The sequence below is a fragment of the Anolis sagrei genome, chromosome 13, assembly GCF_037176765.1.
Source record: "Anolis sagrei isolate rAnoSag1 chromosome 13, rAnoSag1.mat, whole genome shotgun sequence".
Classification (NCBI taxonomy): domain Eukaryota; kingdom Metazoa; phylum Chordata; class Lepidosauria; order Squamata; family Dactyloidae; genus Anolis; species Anolis sagrei.
In genome coordinates this window covers 2,972,679-2,992,898 of record NC_090033.1, presented here as the reverse complement: position 1 = coordinate 2,992,898, position 20,220 = coordinate 2,972,679, and the positions used below count along the sequence as shown (strand labels likewise).

Genomic DNA, 20,220 nt, shown 5'->3' with positions numbered 1-20,220 from the left:
ATTATTATTATTATTATTATTATTATTCCGCTTTACTTCAGCAGGGATCCCGTCAGGTCCGCTGGCTTTGTTGTTGTTGTTGTTGTTGTTGTTGTTGTTATTATTATTATTATTATTATTATTATTTTGTTGGCTGATGGCATTTGCTGATTCTGCTGAGGAGAACGCAGCTTATTAGTAAATTAAGTGTAGAAGGAAATGGAAAAGGCTTATATATAGAGGTGTGTGCATGTTTGTTGAATGGGAAAATGCTCACTATTATTATTATTATTCCACTTTACTTCAGCAGGGATCCTGTCAGGTCCGCTGGCTTTGTTATTATTATTTTTTTTTAGGCTGATGACATTTTCTGATCCTGGTAAGGAGAATGCAGCTAATTAGTAAATTAACTCTAGAAGGGAAGGGAAAAGGCTTTTATATAAAGGTGTGTGTGTTTGCTCAATGGGAAAATGCACATTATTATTATTATTATTATTCCAATTTACTTCAGCAGGGATCCCGTCAGGTCCGCTGGCTTTGTTATTATTATTATTTTTTTGTTGGCTGATGGCATTTTCTGATCCTGGTAAGAAGAACGCAAGTTATTAGTAAATTAAGTGTAGAAGGGAAGGTAAAAGACTTTTATATATAGAGGTGTATGTATTTGTTGAATGGGAAAATGCACACTATTATTATTATTATTATTATTACACTTTACTTCAGCAGTGATCCCATCAGGTCCGCTGGCTTTGTTATTATTATTATTTTTTTGTTGGCTGATGACATTTTCTGATCCTGGTAAGGAGAATGCAGCTAATTAGTAAATTAAAGCTAAAAGGGAAGGGAAAGGGCTTTTATATAAAGGTGTGTGTGTTTGTTCAATGGGAAATGCACATTATTATTATTATTATTATTCCAATTTACTTCAGCAGGGATCCCGTCAGGTCCGCTGGCTTTGTTATTATTATTATGATTATTTGTTGGCTGATGGCATTTTCTGATCCTGGTAAGGAGAATGCAAGTTATTAGTAAATTAAGTGTAGAAGGGAAGGTAAAAGATTTTTTTATATAGAGGTGTGTGTGTTTGTTCAATGGGAAATGCACATTATTATTATTATTATTATTATTATTCCAATTTACTTCAGCAGGGATCCCATCAGGTCCACTGGCTTTGTTATTTTATTGTTGGCTGATGGCATTTTCTGATCCTGGTAAGGAGAACGCAGCTTATTAGTGAATTAAGTGTAGAAGGAAATGGAAAAGGCTTATATATAGAGGTGTGTGCGTGTTTGTTGAATGGGAAAATGCTCATTATTATTATTATTATTATTATTATTATTATTCCACTTTACTTCAGCAGGGATCCTGTCAGGTCCGCTGGCTTTGTTATTATTATTTTTTTTTAGGCTGATGACATGTTCTGATCCTGGTAAGGAGAATGCAGCTAATTAGTAAATTAACTCTAGAAGGGAAGGGAAAAGGCTTTTATATAAAGGTGTGTGTGTTTAAATTAAGAGTAGAAGGGAAAGGAAATCTTATGGGGCACCTTTAACTTGAAAGGAATATATAGTATCTGATACCCCCCCTCCACCCCAAGCAAGGAAGAGAGCTGGTCTTGCTACTATAACTGAAGATGTCCCTTTGAGGTACTAGTGTTAAGGAAAAAATAATAATTTGCTGGAGAAAGAACAGGGCTGCTGATTCTGTGAAGGGAAGCGGGGAGCGAAAGAAAGGGGGGGGGGATGAGCCTAAGAGGACGGCGAGAGAAGCCAGCCCCGTTTATGAAATCTGACACCAAAGGAAAGCGATGCAACAAAGTGGTCTCCATGGCAACAACAACTTAATATTTCAGTCCCTCTTCAGCCGCAGCGGATTAAATATAATGACAAGATGTTCCTCCTTTGAAAAGTAACCTGTTGCCATGGAAACGTTGTAGTCTATCGAATAAACAGCGAGTGGACAGAAAGGAACGGGAAGCCTGCGAGTGAATATCAAAAAGGAAGGAGTGCGCCGTCCACCCGCCCCTTTGCCAAGGTGCCACCGAGCTCTCTCATCCCTGCCCAGAGGAGAGGGGAAGGACCGTCCCCACTTTGAGGTCTTGCCCAGAGGGTCACCACCGCTGGGAAGCAGATAAAGGCGACCAAGAAGGGGTCAGATTGGTGGCTCTCGGGATTAGAGCCCATTGTATCTCCAAAAGCATCTCTCGTGTCTCTCTCATAGTAAAACAAGGCAACCCAAGCCATTACTGAAATTACTTGGAGGGGAGAGGACACCACCTCACCCATTTCCAACCTGAGTGCCTTCGAGACCTTTCCGATTCATGACGGACCTTTAGGGGTCTTCCCTATGCCTTCCTCTAAAGCTGAGAGAGTGGGTTTCCATTACCAAGGAGGGAATCTAACCCTGGTCAAGATACGTAGTGTTCCACCTGAACATTAGGACTTGAGTGTTGCACCCAAGAGCAGGATCACCTCTTGACTTTCAACACCACACCAGCTGGGTAAAATCAGCAAGCAGTTTATTTAGGAATATATGTAGCCAATTCATGGCGGACCTATATTGATCTTCCCTATGCCTTCCTCTGAAGCTGAGAGAGTGGGTTTCCATTGCCAAGGAGGGAGTCTAACCCTGGTCAAGATACGTAGTGTTCCACCTGAACATTAGGACTTGAGTGTTGCACCCAAGAGCAGGATCACCTCTTGACTTTCAACACCACACCAGCTGGGTAAAATCAGCAAGCAGTTTATTTAGGAATATATGTAGCCAATTCATGGCGGACCTATATGGGTCTTCCCTATGCCTTCCTCTGAAGCTGAGAGAGTGGGTTTCCATTGCCAATGAAGGAGTCAACCCTGGTCAAGATACGTAGTGTTCCACCTGAACATTAAGACTTGAATGTTGTACCCAAGAGCAGGATCAGCTCTGACTTTCAACACCACACCAGCTGGGTAAAATCAGCAAGCAGTTTATTTAGGAATATATGTAGCCAATTCATGGCGGACCTATATGGGTCTTCCCTATGCCTTCCTCTGAAGCTGAGAGAGTGGGTTTCCATTGCCAAAGAAGGAGTCTAACCCTGGTCAAGATACGTAGTGTTCCACCTGAACATTAGGACTTGAGTGTTGCACCCAAGAGCAGGATCACCTCTTGACTTTCAACACCACACCAGCTGGGTAAAATCAGCAAGCAGTTTATTTAGGAATATATGTAGCCAATTCATGGCGGACCTATATGGGTCTTCCCTATGCCTTCCTCTGAAGCTGAGAGAGTGGGTTTCCATTGCCAATGAAGGAGTCAACCCTGGTCAAGATACGTAGTGTTCCACCTGAACATTAAGACTTGAATGTTGTACCCAAGAGCAGGATCAGCTCTGACTTTCAACACCACACCAGCTGGGTAAAATCAGCAAGCAGTTTATTTAGGAATATATGTAGCCAATTCATGGCGGACCTATATGGGTCTTCCCTATGCCTTCCTCTGAAGCTGAGAGAGTGGGTTTCCATTACCAAGGAGGGAGTCTAACCCTGGTCAAGATACGTAGTGTTCCACCTGAACATTAGGACTTGAGTGTTGCACCCAAGAGCAGGATCACCTCTTGACTTTCAACACCACACCAGCTGGGTAAAATCAGCAAACAGTTTATTTAGGAATATATGTAGCCGATTCATGACGGACCTATATGGGTCTTCCCTATGCCTTCCTCTGAAGCTGAGAGAGTGGGTTTCCATTGCCAAGGAAGGAGTCAACCCTGGTCAAGATACGTAGTGTTCCACCTGAACATTAAGACTTGAATGTTGCACCCAAGAGCAGGATCGGCTCTGACTTTCAACACCAGCTGGGTAAAATCAGCAAGCAGTTTATTTAGGGATATATGTAGCCAATTCATGGCGGACCTATATGGGTCTTCCCTATGCCTTCCTCTGAAGCTGAGAGAGTGGGTTTCCATTGCCAAGGAAGAAGTCTAACCCTGGTCAAGATACGTAGTGTTCCACCTGAACATTAAGACTTGAGTGTTGCACCCAAGAGAAGGATCACCTCTTGACTTTCAACACCACACCAGCTAGGTAAAACCAGCAAGCAGTTTATTTAGGAATATATGTAGCCGATTCATGGCGGACCTATATGGGTCTTCCCTATGCCTTCCTCTGAAGCTGAGAGAGTGGGTTTCCATTGCCAAGGAAAGAGTCTAACCCTGGTCAAGATACGTAGTGTTCCACCTGAACATTAGGACTTGAGTGTTGCACCCAAGAGCAGGATCACCTCTGACTTTCAACACCAGCTGGGTAAAATCAGCAAGCAGTTTATTTAGGAATATATGTAGCCGATTCATGACGGACCTATATGGGTCTTCCCTATGCCTTCCTCTGAAGCTGAGAGAGTGGGTTTCCATTGCCAAGGAAGGAGTCTAACCCTGGTCAAGATACGTAGTGTTCCACCTGAACATTAAGACTTGAGTGTTGCACCCAAGAGAAGGATCAGCTCTGACTTTCAACACCAGCTGGGTAAAACCAGCAAGCAGTTTATTTAGGAGTATATGTAGCCAAAGCAGTAAAAAGTAATCCACAGAAAAATAATCAGATGAGACCTCACAACCTCTGAGGATGTATGCCATAGATGCGGGCGAAACATCAGGAGAGAATGCTTCTAGAACATGGTCATACAGCGCAAAAAACCTACAACAACCCAGTGATTCCAGTCATCAAAGCCTTCGACAATAAATCTGATATAATTCATCAGATACCAAGGAAGGCAAGAACAAAGAGTCAAATGAAATCTATGAACATTGGGAAGAACTTCCTGACTGTGAGAGCTGTTCAGCAGTGGAACTCTCTGCTCCGGAGGCTCCTTTTTTGGAAACTTTTAAACAGAGGCTGCAGGGCTATCTGTCGGGGGTGTTTTGAATGCAATTTTCCTGTTTCTTGGACTGGATGGCCCATGAGGTCTCTTCCAACTCTACGATTCTATGATTATTAGTAATATTACATGTAATATATAATATGCAATTATTATATTGTATTATTAGTATTAGTATTATACTGTATTGCAATATTATGATCAATATTATATGTACATACAATATATTATTTTATTAGCATAGCACAATATTAGTAATACATGTTACATTATATTATATTATTACTATATTACTACACCATCCCTGTCCAAAGAAGAACATGTCCTAAGTAGTGTCATAAACGTGAAACAACACATCGGCTTTTTCTGTGTGCAGCAGAGAAAATATCCCTAAAGTGAATACTGGAGAGAGTTCATAGTTTTTCATAGTAAGGTATATCCTTGTAAGGAGAACGCAGCTTATTAGTAAATTAAGTGTAGACGTAAATGGAAAAGGCGTATATATAGAGGTGTGTGCATGTTTGTTGAAAGGGAAATTGCTCACTATTATTATTACACTTTACTTCAGCAGGGATCCCGTCAGGTCCGCTGGCTTTGTTATTATTATTATTATTTTGTTGGCTGATGGCATTTTCTGATTCTGGTAAGGAGAACGCAACTTATTAGTAAATTACGTGTAGAAGGAAAGGGAAAAGAGTTTTATATATAGAGGCTTCTCTGTCTAGTCTGACATGGTGGTTGTGAAAGTGGTCCAGCATTTCTGTACTCTCAAATAATATGCTGTGTGCAGGTTGGTTCATCCAGTGTTCTGCTATGACTGACTTCTCTGGTTGAATTAGTCTGCAAACAGGGGAATTCCAGACAAGAAACAATCAGGGCCAGCCAATCGCCTCCCAACAAAGGATTCCCCCAGGCAGAAAGCAGCAAATCACCTCTCAATGAAGGATCCCTGAGGCAGGAAGCAGCCAAGCTTTGAGCTGCAAGGCTTTTCACTTCTAATCAAAGTGATCAACTGCAGCATTCACACCTAGCTCCAACAGACAAGAGTTCTTTCTCCCACCCTGGACATTCCACAGATATATAAACCCCATTTTCCTAGTTTCCAACGGACCTCACAACCTCTGAGGATGACTGTCATAGATGTGGGTGGAACGTCAGGAGAGAATGCTTTTGGAACTTGGCCATATCGGCCCGGAAAACTCACAAGAACTGAGTGATTCCAGCCATGAAAACCTTCGACAACACAATAATAATAATAATAATAATTTCATTTTTTGTCAATGTTGTTATTAGTAGTAGTATTTTATGAAATTTAATAGATATCTCTATCAATGTTTACCATTTACACAAATGATCAGCCACTGCCAGAAGGACAGAGAGTTTCATCTACGCTGACGATTGTGCCATCACCGCTCAAGCAGGGAGCTTTGAAATGGTTGAACAGAAGCTCTCCGAAGCTTCCTCCATCAATGTTTAACACTGACACAAATGGTCAGCCATGGCCAGAAGAGACAAAGAGTTTCATCTATGCTGACAATCATGCCATCATCGCTGAAGTAGGGAGCTTTGAAATGGTTGAACAGAAGCTCTCCAAAGCTTTAGGTGCTCTTACTGCCTATTACAGGGAAACCCAGGTTGCTCCATCAATGTTTAACATTTACACAAATGACCAGCCACTGCCAGAAGGGAGAGAGAGTTTCATCTATGCTGACGATCATGCCATCACCACTCAAGCAGGGAGCTTTGAAACGGTTGAACAGAAGCTCTCCATTTCTCCAGCATTATTCTCTTCTTCAAGCTTTCCGGTCTTCTCATTATGTAGCCAAAATACTTCATCTTTACTTCACAGAGTTTCATATATGCTGACAATCATGCCATCACCGCTCAAGCAAGGAGCTTTGAAATGGTTGAAGAGAAGCTCTCCGAAGCTTGCTCCATTAATGATTAACATCTACACAAATGACCAGTCACTGCCAGAAGGGACATAGAGTTTCATCTATGCTGACGATCATGCAATCACTGCTCAAGCACAGAGCTTTGAAATGGTTGAACAGAAGCTCTCCAAAGATTTAGGTGCTCTTACTGCTTATTACAGGGAACAACCAGCTGATTCCTAATCCATCTAAAATGTAGACGTATGCTTTTCGCCTTAAGAACAGACAAGCATCTTGAGCTCTGAGGATTTCCTGGGAAGGAATGCCACTGGAGCATTGCAGTCCGGAAAACACACAAGCCAGCGATGTTGGCCATGAAAGCCTTTGACAACACAATAATAATAATAATAATAATAATAATAATAATAATAATAATTTGAACCGCTGACCTGTTGGTCAACCATCCTGCCGACACAAGGATTTTAAAACATTGCGCCAATGGATGCTCCAAATATAGGTAGTTTCATAATACACCATTATCTAGGACATGTTTCACCAACTTGATGCCTCTTTGTTGTGGTGAACTACAACTCCCAGGGCTCCCTATGCTACATAAGTGGGTTATCTGAGAACTTGGTAGGTGGACAACTGTCCAACAACAACCCAGAAAGGTATGCTCCTATGAAGAAACGCCTTTCCCATCATCCACTAATCTTAATTTTAGAAACCAAATCAAGAATACCTCACTGACACCCAGCCAATATAGAATAGGAATTGACCATAATTTAATTTAATTTAATACAATACAATATATAATATCAATGAGATAAAGTGTAGACGGAGCTGCCCGGTGGTGCAGCGGGTTAAACTGCTGAGCTGCTGAACTTGCTGACTGAAAGGTTGGCGGTTCGAATCCGGGGAGTAGGGTGAGCTCCTGCCGTTAGCCCCAGCTTCTACCAACATGTCTGGCCATGCTCCAGAAGCCTTGCAGCTTCAAAGCTTGGCTGGTTGCTGCCTGGGGATATCCTTTGTTGGGATGTTTTGACTGGCCCTGATTTGATTCCTGTCTGGAATTCCCATGTATTTTGAAGTGAACCACCTAAACCTGGCTCGACAAGCCAATGGAGACTCCACTACATACATCAGAAGAGCCTGGGTGGTTGCTACCTGGGGGAATCCTTTGTTGGGAGGTGTTAACTGGCCCTGATTGATTCCTGTCTAAAATTCCCATGTTTTTTGAAGTGAACCACCTAAACCTGGCTCTACAAGCCAATGGAGACTTCACAACAGACATCAGAAGAGCCTGGCTGGTTGCTGCTTGGGGGAATCCTTTTTTGGGAGGTGTTAACTGGCCCTGATTTGATTTCTGTCTGGAATTCCCATGTTTTTTGATGTGAACCACCTAAACCTTGCTCTATAAGCCAATGGAGACTCCACTACAGACATCAGAAGAGCCTGGGTGGTTGCTGTCTGGGGGGATCCTTTGTTGGGAGGTGTTAACTTGCCCTGATTTGATTCCTGTCTGGAATTCCCATGTTTTTTTTTTGAAGTGAACCATCTAAACCTGGCTCTACAAGCCAATGGAGACTCCACTACAGACATCAGAAGAGCCTAGGTGGTTGCTACCTGGGGGAATCCTTTGTTGGGAGGTGTTAACTGGCCCTGATTTGATTCCTGTCTGGAATTCCCATGTTTTTTGAAGTGAACCACCTAAACCTGGCTCTACAAGCCAATGGAGACTCCACTACAGACATCAGAAGAGCCTGGGTGGTTGCTGCCTGGGGGAATCCTTTGTTGGGAGGTGTTAACTGGCCCTGATTGATTTTTGTCTGGAACTCCTGGTTTTTGAGTGTTCCTCTTTATTTACTGTCCTGACACCTCCCAACAAAGGATTCCCCTGGGCAGCAACCAGCAAGCCTTTGAAGCTGAAAGACCATTCAATCAAAGTGACCATTCCCACTTGACCCGAACAGACAAGAGTTTTTTCTCCCACCCTGGACTTTCCACAGTTATAGAAATCTGACTTGCTTAGTTTCCAACAGAGAAGTGTTGGAATGGGAAAGTGTACATTATTATTATTCTTATTCTTATTATTATTATTATTATTATTATTATTATTATACTTTATTTCAACAGGGATCCCGTCAGGTCCGCTGGCTTTGTTATTTTTTTGTTGGCTGAAGGCATTAGGAAGGTTGAGAACCACTGCTTTAAGGGTAAGATTCATCCACCTCGAAGACTGCAGTTCTGGATAGTTTTCCAGACCGCTTCTCTGATCACACAGGCCAAGAATGGCCAAAGTGTGCCTCAGGATGGCTCTTAAAGCAACCTCCATAATACTTTCCAATATGTATAGATTCCCCTGCAGAAAATTCACCATGAAAAGGGCTTCCTGGGGATTGAAACCATAGGACTGGACTGTGACGCAGCTAGTTAGTAGCCAGGTGCATTAAATCACTACTGACTGAGAGGTCATGGGTTCGAAGCCAGCCCGGGTTGGAGTGAGCTGCCAACCATTAATAGTCTAGCTTGCTGTCTACCTATGCAGCCCGAAAGACAGTTGCATCTGTCAAGTAGGAAATTTAGGTACCGAATTATGCAGGGAGGCTAATTTAACTAATTTACAACACCATAAAACCTTCCAGCAGGGTGCATAAGAATGAGGAAGTACTCCGTCAAGGACTCGGTGTTACAAGTGGACAGTGAAGCGGCAGCTCCCCCTGTGGTCGGAATTGAGCATACCCCCATGAAGCAGGAAAGCTGGAATGTTAAATTGCCTCTGTGTCTGTCTATATATGTTGTATGTCTAAATGGTATTGAATGTTTGCCATGTATACAGTGTTCCCTCATTTATCGCGGATGTTACGTTCCAAGACGACCTGCGAAAAGTGAAAATCTGCAAAGCAGGGACGATCCCTGCCACGCGTTGCTGTGGCCTTCCTAATGCCTAATGCCTTCAGCCAACAAAAAATAACAAAGCCAGCGGACCTGACGGGATCCCTGCTGAAATAAAGTAGAATACTACTACTACTACTACTAATAATAATAATAATAATAATATGTGTTTTCTGTGTGTATATATTTGTGTATATATCTATATATGTGGGTTTGTGTATATATGTGGTTTTGCGCATGCATTGTAATGTATTTTGGGGGTTTTTTTGCCTTTTAAAGTTTCTTCTGCTGTGTATTTCAGTGTTTTAAACAGTGATGGTCACTCGTTGGCCTGAGAGGTGTATTGTGTCCAAATTTGGTGTTAATTCCTCCAGTGGTTTTGGAGTTATGTCAATCCCACAAACGAATATTAATTTTTTATTTATATAGATATATATCGTTCCAAGGGTGAGGCAGAAACAAGGAGAGATTTAAAGGTACCACACACTTTTTTTTGTGTACCAGCTATAAGGAAAGGACTATAAGACCGTGATTTACATATTGTTTGGTGACTCCTCTCTTTTTCCCCCTTATGATTGGCTGCCTCTCTTTTGAGGGGGAGGGTGAAACCCTTTTCCATGCTCCATCGTTGCCAGGAGGCAATAACCAGAGAAACAGCGAGTACGCAAAAAGCAAACCATGAAGTAGCAAGGGAACACTGTATGTGCATTGTAATCCACCCTGAATCCCCTGCGGGGTGAGACAGGTGGAATATAAATACTGTACAACAACATCTGTTATAGAACTCCAGTATGCTGATGACAACGTTGTATGTGTGCATTCAGAAGAAGACAAGACAAGCCACTCTAAATTCCTTCGCAGAAGCATACGAGAAGCTCAGCCTGTCATTGAACATTGAGAAAACCAAAGTGCTCTTCCAGCAGTCACCAGCCAATCCCTCTCCAATGCCAGAGATACAGCTTGATGGTGTAACATTAGAAAATATTGATCATTTCCGCTACCTTAGAGCCGCCTCTCCACAAAAGTCGACACTGAAATACAACACCGCCTGAGCTCTGCGAGTGCAGTTTTTTTCTCAATGAAGCAGAGAGTGCTTGAGGACTGGGACATCCATCGGGATACCACAGTGCTTGTTTATAAAGCCATTGTCCTCCCAACCCTGTTGTGGCAGCCACCTCTCTACAAAAGTCAACATTGACACTGAACTACAACACCGCCTGAGCTCTGCGAGTGCAGCTTTTATCCCGAATGAAGCAGAGAGTGTTTGAGGACCGGGACATCCGTAGGGAGACCAAGGGGCTTGTTTATAAAGCTATTGTCCTCCCAACCCTGCTATACACTTCTGAAACGTGGACTGCCTACAGACGTCACATCCAGCTCCTCGAACGATTCCATCAGTGCTGCTTCCAGAAAATCCTGCAAGTCTCTTGGGAAGACAGGCAGACAAATATCAGCATGCTGGAAGAAGCAAAGACCACCAGTACTGAAGCGATGATCCTCCGCCATCAAATCTGCTGGACCCATACTCCTGCAAGACATGGACCCTCTACAGATGTCACATGCAACTCCTAGAACCATTCCATCAGCGCTGCCTCCGGAAAATAATGCAAATCTCTTGGGAAGACAAGCGGACAAATATCAGCGTGCTGGAAGAAGCAAAGACCACCAGCATCGAAGCGATGGTCCTCCGCCAGCAACTCTGTTGGACCAGCCACCTTGTCCAGATGCCTGACCACGTTTCCCAAAGCAGTTGCTCTACTCAACTCAAGAACGGAAAATGGAATGTCGGTGGGCGGGAAAAGAGATTGAAAGATGGGTTCAAACCAACCTTAAAAACTCTGGCATAGACACTGAGAACTGGGAAGCCCTGGCCCTCGAGAGCTCCAGCTGGAGGTCAGCTGTGACCAGCAGTGCTGCAGAATTTGAAGAGGCACAAATGGAGGGCAAAAGGGAGAAACGTTCCAAGAGGAAGGCACATCAAGCCAACCTCGACTGGGACCACCTTCAACCTAGAAACCATTGCCCTCACTGGGGGAGAAGATGCAGATCAAGAATAGGGCTCCACTGTCACCTACGGACCACCGATCTTCGAAAACAATCCTACTCGGACAATGAGGGATCGCTTAAGTAAAGTAAGTAAAACAAAGACATGAAGATCCTCAACCTTCTTGGCCATAAATGGGTTAAAGGTGGCCCAAACCTTATAAGAGGTCAGTCTCCGCACAGAGAACTGGGAAGCCCTATCCCTTGAGTGCTCCAGCTGGAGGTCAGCTGTGACCAGCAGTGCTGCAGAATTTGAAGAGGCACGAATGGAGGGCAAAAGGGAGAAACGTTCCAAGAGGAAGGCACATCAAGCCAACCTCGACTGGGACCACCTTCAACCTAGAAACCATTGCCCTCACTGGGGGAGAAGATGCAGATCAAGAATAGGGCTCCACTGTCACCTACGGACTACCGATCTTCGAAAACAATCCTACTCGGACAATGAGGGATCGCTTAAGTAAAGTAAGTAAAACAAAGACATGAAGATCCTCAACCTTCTTGGCCATAAATGGGTTAAAGGTGGCCCAACCATTATAAGAGGTCAGTCTCACGGAGAACTGGGAAGCCCTGTCCCTTGAGTGCTCCAGCTGGAGGTCAGCTGTGATCAGCAGTGCTGTAGAATTGGAAGAGGCACGAATGGAGGGCGAAAGAGAGAAACGTGCCAAGAGGAAGGCCTGACCGGGACCGTCTTCCACCTGGAAACCAATGCCCTCACTGCGGGAGAAGATGCAGATCAAGAATAGGGCTCCACGGTCATCTACAGACCCATCTTGGAAGACAATCCTACTCGCGAAACAGCGAGTCCGCAAAAAGCGAACCACGAAGTAGCGAGGGAACACTGTATGTGCAATGAGAAGGCCGGGATATAAATACTGTAAATAAATAATGATTTTGGTCAAAGCAAAACCAATGCTGGTTCCGTTGTCCCAAGTTGCCCACCTGGGCGCAATCTCACCGATCTTTTGTGAAACAGCGAGTCTGCAAAAAGCGAACCACACAGTACCGAGGAAACACTGTATGTGCATTGAGAAGGGCGGAATATAAATACTAAATAATGATTTTGGTCAAGGCAAAACCAATGCTGGTTCCGTTGCCCCAAGTTGCCCACCTGGGCGCAATCTCACCGATCTTTTGTGAAACAGCGAGTCTGCAAAAAGCGAACCACACAGTACCGAGGAAACACTGTATGTGCATTGAGAAGGGCGGAATATAAATACTAAATAATGATTTTGGTCAAGGCAAAACCAATGCTGGTTCCGTTGCCCCAAGTTGCCCACCTGGGCGCAATCTCACCGATCTTTTGTGAAACAGCGAGTCTGCAAAAAGCGAACCACACAGTACCGAGGAAACACTGTATGTGCATTGAGAAGGGCGGAATATAAATACTAAATAATGATTTTGGTCAAGGCAAAACTAATGCTGGTTCTGCTGCCCCAAGTTGCCCACCTGGGCGCTATCTCGCTGGCCGATGCTGCCAATAGGAAGCCACCATGTTTTGAAGGCTGTCAATCTGCTGATGGGGAACTCGCGGGACGGACGGAGGGAGGCGAGCCTTTGCTGTCGTCACCTGCCTGCCAGAAAGGAGCAGACTGGCTGTCAGAGGGAGTCCCTTCGTCCCTCCTCCCAGGCAGCCAATGGCCAGGGATCTGTGGGCCCTCCTCCCCGAACCTTTCCTTCCCCCTAAGCATCACCCAAACATTTCCCCCCTGCAGAGACAGGTTGGCTGTCACCACAACAACCACCGCCGTTTGGATTCTTGCATGTGCATCTGGGACGCAGGCATTTTGCAACAGCGAGAGAAGGCATGCAACGGCGAACGAGCACAATAACAAATCCGCAGGAAGTCGGCGACACGGCATCCCTCCCGAGGCAAGGCCGGAGCGCTGTCAGCCTACCTGAAGGGGCCCAGCGGATCGTCCATGGCAGTGACAGGCTCCGGAGAGGCACGGCTTCGCTTCCCTGACCTTGCCACTCGGGGCTCGTTTCCTGACACCCCACCCCAAAAAAGAAAAGGAAAAAAGGGTGCCTGTTTCCCTTTGCTACTCTAACTCCTCAAAATGGAGGCCCATGCAGTCTGAGCGAGACCTGAGCGAGCCTCCACTGAGCTTGTGCTATGACCTAAGCCTTGCACGCAGAACGCAGAAACTTCGCCCTCAGACTGACAGCACTGAGCATGTGCTGTGACCCCCCTCTTCCCTCCCTCGGCCGCACGACGACGACGACGACGCAATCAATCTCGGCCCTGCCGTTTCCGTAAATAAAGCGCAGCCAACAGACACTGCAGGCTGTCGGCTGTCGGATGCCGTCCTCCCTGCAGCAGCTTCAGCTTTGCCACAGCAAGCTAGTGTGCGGGGAAAAGGGGCCTTCGCCAGGGAATCTGAGACGGGCAACGCTCCCAGCCCAAGCTCTCTCTATTTACCTTTTCCTTTGCATCTACTCAGTGCAAATGTGCCAATGTGCATCTACTCAGTGCAAATGTGCAAATGTGCATCTACTCAGTGCAAATGTGCAAATGTGCATCTACTAGTGCAAATGTACAAATGTGCATCTACTCAGTGCAAATGTGCAAATGTACATCTACTCAGTGCAAATGTGCATCTACTCAGTGCAAATGTACAAATGTGCATCTACTAGTGCAAATGTACAAATGTGCATCTACTCAGTGCAAATGTGCAAATGTGCATCCACTCAATCCAAATGTGCAAATGTGCATCTACTCAGTGCAAATGTGCATCTACTCAGTGCAAATGTGCAAATGTGCATCTACTCAGTGCAAATGTGCAAATGTGCATCCACTCAATCCAAATGTGCAAATGTGCATCTACTAGTGCAAATGTACAAATGTGCATCTACTCAGTGCAAATGTGCAAATGTGCATCTACTCAGTGCAAATGTGCAAATGTGCATCTACTTAGTGCAAATTTGCAAATGTGCATCTGCCCAGCCTTCCCCATAAAGTTTATTTATTTTATTTGTTTACTTTACTTGTATACTGCCTTTCACATAACAATAAATACAAATTAAACATTAAAACAGTGTAAAACCACAATAGAAGCAATCTGTCTATATAATAAAAGTCAATGTTTGTATGTGGAGAGAGGGAGGTGTATGTGGCAGCTCACTAATTGGCTGCCACTTTCACAAGCCACTGTGACCAGCATGGGTGACGGACCTGGATCGCACATAACCACCATGACCCCCTTTACGTTCTGGTGAGGTTTGGGGGAGGAAGGACAATGGATGATGGGATTTGTAGTACTTTCCCACCCTTTGGTTCCCACAGACTACTGCAGCCCCCAACAAAGACCAATAACGACCAAACTTGGCACACAGAGCCCTCATGACTCACTCTACATCCTGGAGCAGTTTAAAGGAGGATGGACCATGGGTGATGGGACTTGCAATACGTTCACTTACTTCCCGAGACTGCTGCGACCCTCATCTAATGACTGATCAAGAGCAGACTTGGCACACAGAGCCCCCATGACCCACTCTACATCCTGGCGTGGTTTGGAGGAGGATGGACCACGGGTGATGGGACTTGAAGTACCTTCACTCACTTCCCGAGACCGCTGCGACCCTCATCCAATGACTGATCAAGACCAGACTTGGCACACAGAGCCCCCATGACCCACTTTACATCCTGGTGCTGTTTGGAGGCAGATGGACCATGGACCCTTCACTAACTTCCTGAGAGCACTGTGAGCCACATAAATGACTGATAAATGACTGAAAGGCACACAATGCCTTTCTCAAATTACCCGGGCAGCGCTGAGTCCCCAAGCTAGTAAAAATAATAAAAACCAACATCATTATCAATAGGGTCTCCTAGTTAAATAACGTTGTCCAAATTCCATTGTCAAGTGATTCCATTTCTTATGTCAGTTACTCTGCATTTGTAAACGCTGGCTCATATAACCATGTCTTAACTTATCTCTGAAATGTAAAGAGTGAGGGAGCCAATCTAATCTCCTTAGGGAGGGCGTTCCATAGCCGAGGGGCCACCACTGAGAAGGCTCTGTCTCTCGGCCCCGCCAAATATACTTGTGATGAGGGCAGGATCGAGAGCAGGGCCTCCCCGGATGATCTTAAAGTCCTAGATGGTTCATAAGGGGAGATGCATTCGGACAGGTAAATTGGGCCAGAGCCGTTTAGAGCTTTATAGGCTAAAGCCAACACTTTGAATTGTGCCCAGTAGCAGACTGGAAGCTAGTGGAGCTGGCGCAGCAGAGGAGTTGTATGCTCCCTGAGGTGGCGCATTGGGTTAAATCCCTGTGCCGGCAGGACTGAAGACCGACAGGTCGCAGGTTCAAATCCAGGGAGAGTATGAATGAGCTCCCTCTGTCAGCTCCAGCTCCTCATGCGGGAACATGAGAGAAGCCTCCCACAAAGATGATAAAAACATCAAAACATCCGGGCGTCCCCTGGGCAACATCCTTGCAGACGGCCAATTCTCTCACACCAGAAGCGACTTGCAGTTTCTCATGTCGCTCCTGACACGACCAAAAAAACTTGCTCCTGTTAACAACCTGGCTGCTGTCCGTTGGACCATTTGAAACTTCCGGACAGTCTTCAAAGGCAACCCCACATACAGAGCATTGCAGTAGTCTATATGGGATGTAACCAGAGCGTGGACTACCATGGCCAAGTCAAGCTTCCCAAGTATCGGCGCAGCTGGCACACAAGTTTTTAGCTGTGCGAATACTCCCCTGGTCACCGCCGATAAATGGACTGCCAAAAAGACGTAACACAAAAGGCAAAATGTCGAGGAAAGGCTACACTCCACCGTAAAATTTCAATACACCGATATATGAAAATTGGAACTCCCTTGAAAGTCATCAACATTAAATGCTGGTACGTCTACTTTTCAAAAGGACCTGCATCAAAAGGTCTCGTCTGATTATTTTTCTGTGGATTACTTTTTACTGCTTTGTCTACACATATTCCTAAATAAACTGCTTGCTGATTTTACCCAGCTAGTTGTGATGGTTAAAGTCAGAGGTGATCCTGCTCTGGAGTGCAACACTCTATGCCAAACTAAGGCCTGGGGGCCGGATACGACCCCCCAAGGTCATTTACCCGGCCCTCACTCAGGGTCAACCTAAGTCTGAAATGACACGAAAGCACACAACAACAAAACAACAAGCAGGGCCTCCCCGGATGATCTTAAAGTCTTGGCTACACATTTTCCTAAATAAACTGCTTGCTGATTTTACCCAGCTAGTTGTGATGGTTAAAGTCAGAGGTGATCCCGCTCTGGAGTGCAACACTCTATGCCAAACTAAGACCCAGGGGCCGGATACGACCCCCCAAGGTCATTTACCTGGTCCTCCCTTAGGGTCAACCTAAGTCTGAAACTACTTGAAAGCACACAACAACAACAACAACAACAATGGTCTTATCTCATCAGCGAAAGGTAGGCCCACACTTCCCATTGAAATACTAATAAGTTTATATTTGTTAAAATTGTTCTTCATTTTAATTATTGTACTGTTTTTAAGATATTTATTTATTTATTTATCTACTACATTTGTATACCGCTCTTCGGGCAACTCAGAGCAGTTCACAATAGCAAAATTAAATGCTTAAAACATCACAAAACAGTTAAAAACAATGAAAACAAAAGCATTATAACAATAAACTAAACATCATATAACATCTCATATTGTCTCATAGTTAAAATCAAGATCCAGTCTCATCATCCAATTGTTCCATATTCCTATATTGGTTACACTGCCTATTCAAATACCTGCTTGAACAACCAGGTCTTCACCTTCATCCAAAATGCTAACAGGGAGGGGGCCGATCTAATTTCTGTAGGAAGGGTATTCCACAGCTGAGGGGCCACCACTGAGAAGGCCCTGTCTCTCATTCCCGCCAAACGTACTTGTGATGCAGGCAGGATCGAGATATGTTCAGTGTGCATAGGAATTCAATCATTTTTTTTCCAAATTATAATCCGGCCCTCCAACAGTTTGAGGGACTGTGACCTGGCCCTCTGTTTAACAATTTGGGGACCCCTGGACTAGAGTTTTGCACTAGTGTTGCATTGCCAAGGAGGGAGTCCAATCCTGGTCAAGACACATAGTGTTCCACCTGAACATTAGGACTTGGGTGTTGTACTCCAAAGCAGGATCACCTCTGACTTTAAACACCACACCAGCTGGGTAAAATCAGCAAGCAGTTTATTTAGGAATATATGTAGCCAAAGCAGTAAAAAGTAATCCACAGAAAAATAATCCGATCAGACCTCACAAGCTCTGAGGATGCCTGCCATAGATGCAGGCGAAACGTCAGGAGGGAATGCTTCTGAACATGGCCATACAGCCTGAAAAACTTACAGCAACCCAGTGATTCCAGCCATGAAAGCCTTCGACAACACAAGAGGGACCCCTGCTCTAGTCCTTCTATGCCTTTAGATGTGTGGTTCTCAACCTGTGGGTCCCTGGAAGTTTTGGCCCACAGCTCCCAGAAATCCCAACACTTTACCAGCTGTTAGTGTAATAAGAAATTCAATGTGCAGATTTGATAAATGTGGAGTTGACGTTTCGCCTGCATCAGAGGTTGTGAGGTCTGATCAGATTATTTTTCTGTGGATTACTTTTTACTGCTTTGGTTACATATATTCCTAAATAAACTGCTTGCTGATTTTACCCAGCTGGTGTGGTGGTTAAAGTCAGAGGTGATCCTGCTCTCGAGTGCAACACTCTATGCCTTTAGGTCTGTGGTTCTCAACCTGTGGGTCCCCAGATGTTTTGGCCTTCAACTCCCAGAAATCCTAATGTCATGAATGACTTTTCAATAACTTTAAAGCATAGGTTCTTTTCATTGCAATTTCCAGTGTGAGAGGGTATATCAGATTACTGAAAAACATTTAGACATACAGATTCTATGCAACTGTATTGCATTGGCTAACAAACAGACAAAGGAGAATTACATTTTCAATCACCATTCATTGTCATGCACTTCTTCCTCTTCCCTTGAGAAAGAAGCCCCAAAGTGACCAAACTGCTCCCCTGCAAATCTGCCACTCTCCAAATACACCATCTCTCTCCTTCCCATGGAGTAGAGCAAGGCAGGTGAACCTCAGGTCTGTCACAATTTGAGAATTACTGAAAGTTCTAACTGGAGGTCAGCTGTGACCAGCAGTGCTGCAGTAATCGAAGAGGCATGAATGGAGGGTGAAAGGAAGATGGCGCATCAAGGGAATCCTGAACAGACCTGCCTTCCACCTAGAAACCGATGCCCTCACTGTGGAAGAACAGGGAGGAAGAGAGGAGTAAGGAAAGAGAAAAGGGAGAGAGGGAGGGAGGGTGGAAGGAAGGACAAAGGGTGGAAGGACGAAAGGGTGGAAGGGAGGGAGGGTGGAAGGAAGGACCGGGAAGACGGAAAGAAGGAAGCAAGGAAGGAAAGGGTGGAGGGAGGAAGAGAAGGAAGGCAGGATCTAAGAAAATAGAGGGAGGAAGGAAGGGAGGGAGGGGGAAAGGGTGGAAGGGAGGGAGGGAAGGAAGGACTGAGAAGACTGAAAAGAAGGAAGGGAAGGGAAGGGAAGGGAAGGGAAGGGAAGGGAGGGGATGGGAAGGGGAGGGGAGGGGAGGGGAGGGGAGGGGAGGGGAGGACGGACGGACGGAAGGAGGGAGGGAGGGAAGGGATAGAGGGAGGGAGGGAGGGAGGGAGGAAGGGACAAAAGGGTGGAAGGGAAGGATGGATGGATGGAAGGGAGGGAGGGAGGGAAGGAAGGAAGGAAAGAAGGACGGGGGGGAGGGGGGGAGGAAGGAAGGAAGAAAAGAAGGACCGGGAGGGAGGGAGGGTGGGAAGACGAAAAGGTGGAAGGACGAAAGGTTGGAAGGGAAGGATGAAAAGGTGGAAGGGAAGGATTAGGGTTAAGGTTAGGAAGATAGAAGGGTGGAAAAGAGGGATGGAAGGGAAGGAGGGAGGGAGGGAGGGAGGGAGGAGGAAGGAAGGAAGGAAGGGGAAAGTGAGATGGAAGGAGGGAGCAAAGAGGGAAGGAAGGACAAAAGGGTGGAAGGAGGAAGGGAAAAAGAGGGAAAGGGAGGAAGGAAGGGAAGGAAAGAGAGAAGGAAGGAAGGATGGGATGGTGAGAGGGAGGAGAGCCTGAGAAAAGAGCCCAAGGGGTCACATCCAGCCCACAGGCCTGAATCTGGCCATACCTGCCCTTCCTGGTTCCAAGCAAGCAATATAATTCTATAACAACAACAACGGAAAATGGAAGAAAGCTACTTTTTCAGCCCTCCCACATGGATGCAAACCTCTCTTTTACTCCCTCTGCAATGGTGAATTGCTTCTCTTGAAAGTCTATAAGAATGGTAACTCATATCCAGAGATTTACTGCAATCATGCTGAAGAAATATATACATTTTGCAAAACCAGAAGAGGACTTCCAATCACTTCCAATTTTTGAAACACTTCTGGGAATGTGTGTTTAGAGGGAGAAAACTGTCTTCCGGAGCCACCAACATTGTCCATCTTGATATATAATTTCTACCATTTGCATTTGTGTTTCCTCCACCACAGACATCCCAGTGTCCAAATCAGAGGAGGACAAGAGACTAAG

The 20,220-nt window shown here is 45.1% G+C and overlaps 1 protein-coding gene across 15 annotated transcripts in view; it reads right to left on the bottom strand.

Annotated features, from left to right (window-relative positions):
- Positions 1-20,220, bottom strand: part of RERE (arginine-glutamic acid dipeptide repeats) — a 504,717-nt gene that overhangs the window by 174,423 nt on the left and 310,074 nt on the right. The window contains exon 1 of one of the 15 annotated variants that reach the window (XM_060759011.2): positions 13,541-13,935. The exons of the other annotated variants lie outside the window; for them this stretch is intronic. Within the exon in view, the coding sequence (XP_060614994.2) occupies positions 13,541-13,566 (26 nt within the window). The 5' untranslated portion in view covers positions 13,567-13,935. Of the gene's footprint in view, positions 1-13,540; positions 13,936-20,220 lie in introns of those variants that run through there. 15 annotated transcript variants of the gene reach the window in all.